This window comes from Bison bison, unplaced genomic scaffold, assembly GCF_000754665.1.
Source record: "Bison bison bison isolate TAMUID 2011002044 unplaced genomic scaffold, Bison_UMD1.0 scf7180017864518, whole genome shotgun sequence".
NCBI classification, from domain to species: Eukaryota; Metazoa; Chordata; class Mammalia; order Artiodactyla; family Bovidae; genus Bison; species Bison bison.
The window spans coordinates 111154-119122 of record NW_011495071.1 but is presented as its reverse complement, the minus strand read 5'-3'; the positions used below and the strand labels follow the sequence as shown (position 1 = coordinate 119122).

Below are 7969 nucleotides of genomic sequence, written 5' to 3'. Positions count from 1 at the left end.
ATGATATTTACAGGCTAATTGTTCCAATAGAATCTCCTGGGGTGCTTGTTAAAATACAGAGTCCTGGGCCCCACCCCAACTGTACTCAATCAGAATCTTTGACAGAAGCATCTGGGAATCCATTTTTTATAACAAGTTTTCAAAGTGTTTCTTAAACACAGAGACATTTGAGGAAATCTGATCATGTACTGTTTTAAACCCTAACGCTTACCCACTGTGGGGCAGACTTTTGTTTCCAAGCTTGTGAAACTGGACATTTACTTTTGAAGGAGGGGTTTTACTCACAGGCATAGAGAAGGCTGCTCCCAGGAGGCAGGCAAACAAAATCCAGGTCCCCATTTCTTGATAGCCCTGAAATACAAGTCAACACCCACTTTTCTTATCTCTTCTCAAAGAAGGACATAATTAATGCTTCATGAAACCCACATAAAAATCTATATTAGTCTGTTGCTAATAAAAAGGATGGACCATTTCTTGTGAGATTACTTCATTCCTGTATGATTCCAGTTCTCAACCCATTTTATTGTTTCTGGAATTACAGTGGTAATAAAGATGTTTTTCATTTAGGTTGAGAGCTGAACAAGCTTTAGGGACATAAATGACATGAATTTGCAGGCCATTTTCCTATACCTATATAGCCTGTAGAGTCATAGAAGCTAAATGTAGGTTATAATTAAAATGATTAAAAACAGAATTAACTCTAAAAACTGAGATCATCAGGGTGCATACTATTTGATACTTTTAGAACCAGGAGGCACAGAAACGTTGGTTTTGGTACCATCCACCTGAGCACTGCTACTGTTAAAAATCAGTCATCTGAGAAAATAGAATAAGGAAGGAATGGAATTTAATTTCAGGTGTTCTGACTGACAGGACTTAAGACCCTCAGGTAACATCCTTGAGCTCCAGATGTGGAGCAAAAGATGTGGTTGAAGAGAGGGGAGAGGACGGTGCTAATATTCTGTTATTATTCTCTGAACGTCGAATGGCTTTTATTGAAAAGATTCCATATTTAGATGATGACATTTTCCTTTTGTTTGACACTGCACTGTAATTATTCCACAAATAAGACCCTTGGAACATGAAGCAAAACAAGCCATCCTAAAATACATTGCCTTGTGGTGCAAATTACTGGCTAACTTTGAGAACTGTCAGAAGAAAAGCCTTAAATTTGCATCGGAAATGAGTATCGGGTGTAATAATGCAGGCTATGAGAAGTACACTGACATTTTTACCTCCTAAATCTGTTTTTTTTGAAGTTTGCATTCATGAGGAAAACCATTTTGTTGATGGTTCTGTTTGATGGAATTAAATGAAATGTTTTTCAAAGTAATGTATCACAGCCTGTGAAAAATTACTTTTGCCTTAATTGATAAGTAATTAAATATTTTGCTGTGAAATTTGGCCCTGAAAAGTGCTTTGGGATTCTGGACCTAAAATTTAAAGAAATATAAACAAACATTTTGCTGCATGAGAAAGTAATAATTCATTTAAGTAATCAGTTTAATTTAATCATGGTCCAGCTGAAGAAGCAACTGAATATTGACAGTATAAGTTATTAGAAATGCAGAACACATTTGTATCTTTTGAACATGAAATGCAGAAAAAGAAGTAAGTACAATAGAAAGGATACCAAATTATGAATAAAATCCACATACCTTTGAACACACGTTCTCAGTAAGTTTCTGTCTGAAACTCAGGGATGCTTGATTCTTTAGATTTCTTCCAACTAAGAGCTCATTTTATACCATTCACAGCATCTAGAGCAACCAATCAGGTTTCTGAAGGAAAAATGTGTTGAGTGTAACTAAAAATCCCTGCATCATGACTTTTAGAAGCTGTGATCAAATATAAGACTGTATGTTGTGATTAGTGCATATAGTCTTTCATTATAGGCAATAATAGGTTTAACAGGCAAAAAATTTCATCAGTCTGTTTTTAGGTCAGCAAATGAGTTGACTGCACATGCTGATATATTCAGATTTACTATTAAGAAACAGCCATGTCATTGTCTGTTCCCTGGTTCTAACGAATATAACATTGTTCTTTACCAAAAAAATGTTAGATGGCTGAGTTTCTATAGTCTAATCAATGTGCCCTCTAGGGTTCCCCAGCCCTCAGATCAGGATAAATTGATTGAAATCTCCATTCTGGTAAAATCCCAACGCTCTTGCCAATAATTCTCTGAGGAATTATAATTTCAGGATCACCACTGCTCTTTTTGCTACTTCCATTAAAGATATTTTCTCTGTTCCCTGTGAAAATTCCTTTATCACCTTCTCCAAACTTTATCAACCTTTATGGTGATAAAGGTGATAAAGGAATCACCTTTATCACCATTCTGGTGTCCATGGAAAGAGGATAAAGGCCCTTCTCCTTGGCTTCATTCTGTAACCCATCTGCCATCCAAGCCACCATGAACTCAAGATTCTCCCAGTAACCAAACTTTACTCATGATTTGAAGGACAGGCCAAGGACATACCACATACCACACCACACACTTAAAAACACATTTTGATTCCTACAAACAAATGTATATCACAGGAAGCATTGCCCTGGCTCCCCCACCCCACACAGCAGCTCAGCCTCTCTTAGTGGCTGATGGCCCTTCTTAACCTACATCCTTCTGGCCCAATCCCTCGTTCTCTCATAAGCAAATCCGAATTCTACTCTTTTTTTTTTTCTTTCAGAGACTCCTAACTGTCCTTCTAGTTATCTTATCCCCATGTTCACAGCAGCCTCTCCTTTGCCTGAAGAACAACCAAAGCCCTGTTCTGAGAGGACCTCCAGTCTAGCTATTAAATTTTTTTGTTCTTCTACCTTAGTAAAGCATATGGATTTTTATTTTGTTCTAAAATGTGATCAGTAAAAAAGCAAAATTTGTTGGAGAAGGAAATGGCAACTCACTCTAGTATTCTTGCCAGGAGAACCCCATGGATAGAGGAGCTGAGCGAGGTGTCGCAAAGAGTTGGACATGGCTTAGCAACTAAACAGCAACAGCTGTATAGCACAGGGAACTGTATTCAATATTCTGTGATAAACCATAATGGAAAAAATATTAAAAAAGATGAATATATAAAGAAAACAAAATTTGTGACTATTGATAAGAGGTAGCTGATGAGGAGTCTATCATTATTCGATCAATAAAGGAAATTCTCATTATATGCCCAGATACTGCTAGCAGTATAGCTGGATCTTTTTGACTACTTAAGTAATATTTCTAAAGTTTGTTCATGTACATATATCTTTATATTGATACTCCACATTGGCTGAATTAAATTCAAGGAGATAATATCCATGAAAAGCAATACAGTATTAAGAACTGGAGGTTAGACTTACCTGTGGGTCCTGAACCCAGCTTCACCAAGGGGTTGAGGGACTTGAGAAGATATGTAGCCTATCTGAGCCTCAGTTTTCTCATCAGTGAAATGAGGACAACTCTAGAGCCTACAAGAGGATTCATGTAAAAACTAAATGAGAGACATCTCTGGGGGGAATGGAAAGTTATCACCTTCCTCAACCCCAGCACTTGGCACACAGTTAATGTTTAAAAATGCTAACAAATAAGATTCTAAGATAATCCTTGGGGATGAATTAGTAGAAATTGAGTAACCATTGTGAAGAAAGGTAAGGTAGACCTTTCAACCATAGAGATAGAGAGAAATTACAAAAGAGAAAGTGGAAAGTTTTAAAAGGCAAGTATGTGATTGAAAAGGAACATAGAATATGCTTCTAAAAGTCAATTGTGTCCATAGTCTGCATTTATTCATGAGTGTATTCATTATATGTCAAAGGTAAGAAGGATTCCTTTTGAAGGAAGTTGCAAAATGGATGGAGAATTGATATCAGCTTACTTGGAGGGAGAGGAGGTGGGAGGTCTGTGGCAAGGAGATAAGGGAGAGTAGGAGGGACAGTAAGAGGGAGAGGAAGGAAAATGTAGATCATATTATATGCTTTTGTAATCTTTCTCCTCATTTTATTTAACTACATATATTGAAGTGCCTGAAAAGATTAAGGACAAGTCATTTGTGAACTAGTAGTGGTTTTGTAGGTTTATAGAATGTGTCTCATTATTTTGCCTCACCTTTCAACAATGAGAAAGAGTCATACATTTGGCCACAAGGATCAGCAAAATGATTCTTTATTATGGCATTAATTTCTCTGGTCCATCAGATAGTGAGTCATTGCCAATCCACCATGGGCACTTGTTCAGTGTAATGGCAAATGCAATAGAAACAATGTGGTTCTTTCTATTTATTTCCCCCCACTGAATATCCCAAGTCACGAGGTACTAAAATATGGATCTCTATGCTTGAAATCTCTTCCACTAATTTAGGTCCCACAGGCAATTTAACAGTTACTCAATGTTTTTCAATTGAAAATTTTTTCCTATAAGCAGTTGTTTCACTTATGAATAAGTTAACTTTATAAAACAGAACTTACTAGACTGAACTTACTAGGTTTATTTTGTTAGGTAGAGGCTATAACATTTCCAAAGTATTTGTGTTATTGTTTTTCTTATTCTCTGACATCAAATATTTTTTTTTAAATCACTATTTCAAAAATGCATCACAAAATAAAATATTTTCCTCTATGGAAATATCTATGGAATATCTGTGATAGAATGACCCCAGAATATGTCTTTATTCCCTTACACATTCATTTCAAATATATGTGTGGAATACTTATGAACCTAGGACCATTTGTATTACTTAGGGGACAAATATTGATACATGAATGATTTTATTCCTGTTTCCAAAATTTTTTCTCCAAAATGACTAGTGAATAAATGCCCTTATAGATTCCCATTCTTGCTTAATGGGAACAAGGAAGATCCGAGAAAGGGTTACAAAAAACATTACATTCAGACACCTTCTGTCCCAGAAACAGCTGCTCTAACTCCCTCCTGATTTTTGTGGAATCAAGCAGGGGCTGCAGGATATGCAATTCATGTGGAAGGACCTCAGGCTGGGATTTTGGCACAAATCAAGAACCAAATGGTCCCTGCCTGCCAGTGATCAGAGATGAGGCAGTTCAGTTCAGTTCAGTCGCTCAGTCGTGTCTGACTCTTTGCGACTCTGTGCACTGCAGCACACCAGGCTTCCCTGTCCATCACCAACTCCTGGAGTATGAAAAGAGATGAGCCAAGCATAGGTTAATCCCAGGCAACTAGAATCTAACCCACCACCGTCACACTCCTTACTTTGTCCCAATCAACTACTCTTAGTAAAGAGAAGCCATGGGAAGTCAAGAACCGAAGCACCCTTGAGCTCTGAGCGGAAGCATATCTTAAATTTCTTCACTTCCTGCAATGCCTGGCCTCAGACAAAAAGTTGGATACTCAACAACAACAAACTTCATACATACAGAAAGTTTTCATGTGGTGCATTATAGTTTTTTAATAAGTTCTTTTGCCCATTTTTTCGTAGTTATTCTTTTTCTTGACTTACAACCCATCACACTTTGCTGTTCTCACATTCCTTATGCTAGCAACTTCTCCCCTTGTAATCTTCTGATTTACAGTGTGCTGGAAAATCACATGGCCAAGCATGTTAGGAATATGTGTGGACTGTAAGTAAAGAGATGCTCTAAGCTGAGGTGGCCTGGGAGGCTTACTTATGAGAAAAGCTCAAAACTTTCAGTATTGTGGCCCTGGTTTTTAATGCTGGGAGGATATTTTGTTTTATTTTTGCACTTTCCCCCTTTGCTCAACTTCCTGGTTTTCAGCAGTGGTCGAGATATGCAAGTGACATTTGGATAAGTGAGGTGTTATGAGTTCCAGAAGACTTTCCTATCATCTACAGGAGCCCATTTCTTGAATCTTCTTTTAAAGCAGATCTACAACTCTCTAGTATTCTAGAATAATTTCAGGAGTGGGTTTTCTTATGCGGCTGGAACTAAAGTCAGATTTTAAGTGTTTCTTCTGTAGACATTTACTTAAAAGAAAATATCATTCTCCAGGCTGGTTGTTTTGTTTGGGTGCCTTGCTGGAATGGAATTGTACCCTCTTCAGAACCCTGGGACACCATCACTCATTGATTCCAATAAACACACTGACTTCCCTTTGGAACCTTTAAAAGTCAGGTATTGTGTCATACTTCCTTGGGAGCTCTTTGGTAGCTAGAAAAATCTCTTTTACAAAGTAGGTGCTGGCTAAATGTGTCAATTAATTGATGAAAATGTAGAGATGAGCTTTTAAACAACTAAGATGGTTACCTAGGTATTGCTGTCAGTGCTCCTCTTGACTTTCATGCAAAAAGCCTGTGATAAGGACCTAAAAAGGGAGATGCTGTAAAGGATTTAGAATCAGTTATCACAACATCCTCATTATATTTGGCTCTGACCTGTTAGTTTAAATTTAATATATTACAAGCAAATATACTATGATAGATAAAATTGATTTTTTTCCTTATTTGAAACTGAGTTAATTTGCTTGATATAATAAAGTTTTGTTATTATTATTATTATCTTTCTAGGCTTCAGCCCAAGGTGTAATTTGAAAAGAATAATAGCAAAAAAACCTAACCTCTCTCACCCATATTCACATGTTTTAGTGACTGCAAGCCATCAGTACATATTCCAGAATATCCTGGACTCAACTGTTTTATGGCTGGTCATTTGAAGCTATGGGAAAAAACAGGAATCTTCTACTGGCTAACAACATTTAATAAGTGAGTAGACTTGGGATTAAAAAAAAAAAAGCATCAGAAAAGCAGTAACAGGGGTAAAGAATTAGAAGAATGGCATATATAAGAAGACAGAAGTGCATGGTGATGTTATTCAAGGTGGTGATCAAAGGTGGTGACTGGTGGTGACTGGCTCAGCAAGCCCCAAGAGTCCTGAAATGAAAAAAGGAAACTTTACTGAAGCAGCAGGAAATACAACAGCACTGCAGTAAAGGAAGATAGTCCTAGGACCCTAAACTCTTATCCCTCAAAGGCCAAAGCTCTGATCTAACTTCAGTAGCCATTGCTGAGCTCTTCGTATGTACCTAGCACGGTCATTGGCGCTGGAGTACAAAGATGAATAGGTCAGTGACCCAATTCTCAAACTGCTCACAGTTTCTAGAAGCATTCTTCACTCTGCATAGGGGTGGAGAATGCTAGGAGAGGGTATTGGAACAGATGGTCCTTCTCACCTTCAGGAAGTAAACACGCTCTTGGCCTATGTCTGTGTTTGTGGAGGAGAAAGGGATGAGGAGGGCAGAGAAGGAGCACAGTGACAACAAAAGACTCGGGGTCTGTGGGAAAGGCGGCCCACCTAGAGTCTTCCAGGAGCTCTCTGGCTGGACTGGGGAGGGGTATATTAATTTTCCATGGAATCACTTCAGTCTTTCAGCCTGAGGTCCTGCAGTGATTGGACATGAATGGATACCCACGTGCTGAATCACCAGGGAAAGATTCAGTTACAGGCAGTGCCTGCTGTTTCCAAGGACAATATAAAGTAGATAGAAGTGTTTATGAACCAACATCTAGAACAAAATGCCTCCCAATGAGGGACTGGTTCAAATCCACTGTGGCACGTATAAAGGGTATCCATCTTTATTTGGTGACATAGAAATATGCTTGTGATACATCAGTTCAGTTCAGTTGTTCAGTTGTGTCCGACTCTTCGTGACATAGTTTAGTGGAAAAAAAGATTTTTAAAGTCCTTTGGCTCTGAAATAATTCTCCTTCTCCTCCTCTTTCCTCTTCCCCTCCTTCTCCCTCTCTCCCTTTTTCCAGTTGGGGAGATAGTCACCAAAATATTAACAGTAGTTGTCTAAGAGATTTATTCCTGAAAGCTTTTGGGAAACCGAGATTTTATTTCTTTTAAATAATTGGTGAACAGAACAAATGCCGGAGAGATACAAGTTTAGGGTATAATATTGCTCATCCCTGTTCAGAGAGAGTGCTGAGTGATAGGCCTGGATCTTTCACAGGCCCTAGGTTTATTTAATATTCATTCTCAGGGGGAGGAAAAGCTGAAC

At 38.0% G+C, this 7969-nt stretch overlaps 1 protein-coding gene across 1 annotated transcript in view; it reads right to left on the bottom strand.

Moving 5' to 3' along the window:
• The window catches only part of AMELX (amelogenin, X-linked), a 19927-nt gene extending 17122 nt beyond the window's left edge, over positions 1-2805 (bottom strand). Inside the window, exon 1 of the mRNA XM_010830631.1 lies at positions 286-2805. Coding sequence (XP_010828933.1) covers positions 286-339 — 54 coding nt within the window. The 5' untranslated portion in view covers positions 340-2805. The remainder of the gene's footprint in view (positions 1-285) is intronic.
• Positions 2806-7969: the final 5164 nt, after the last annotated feature.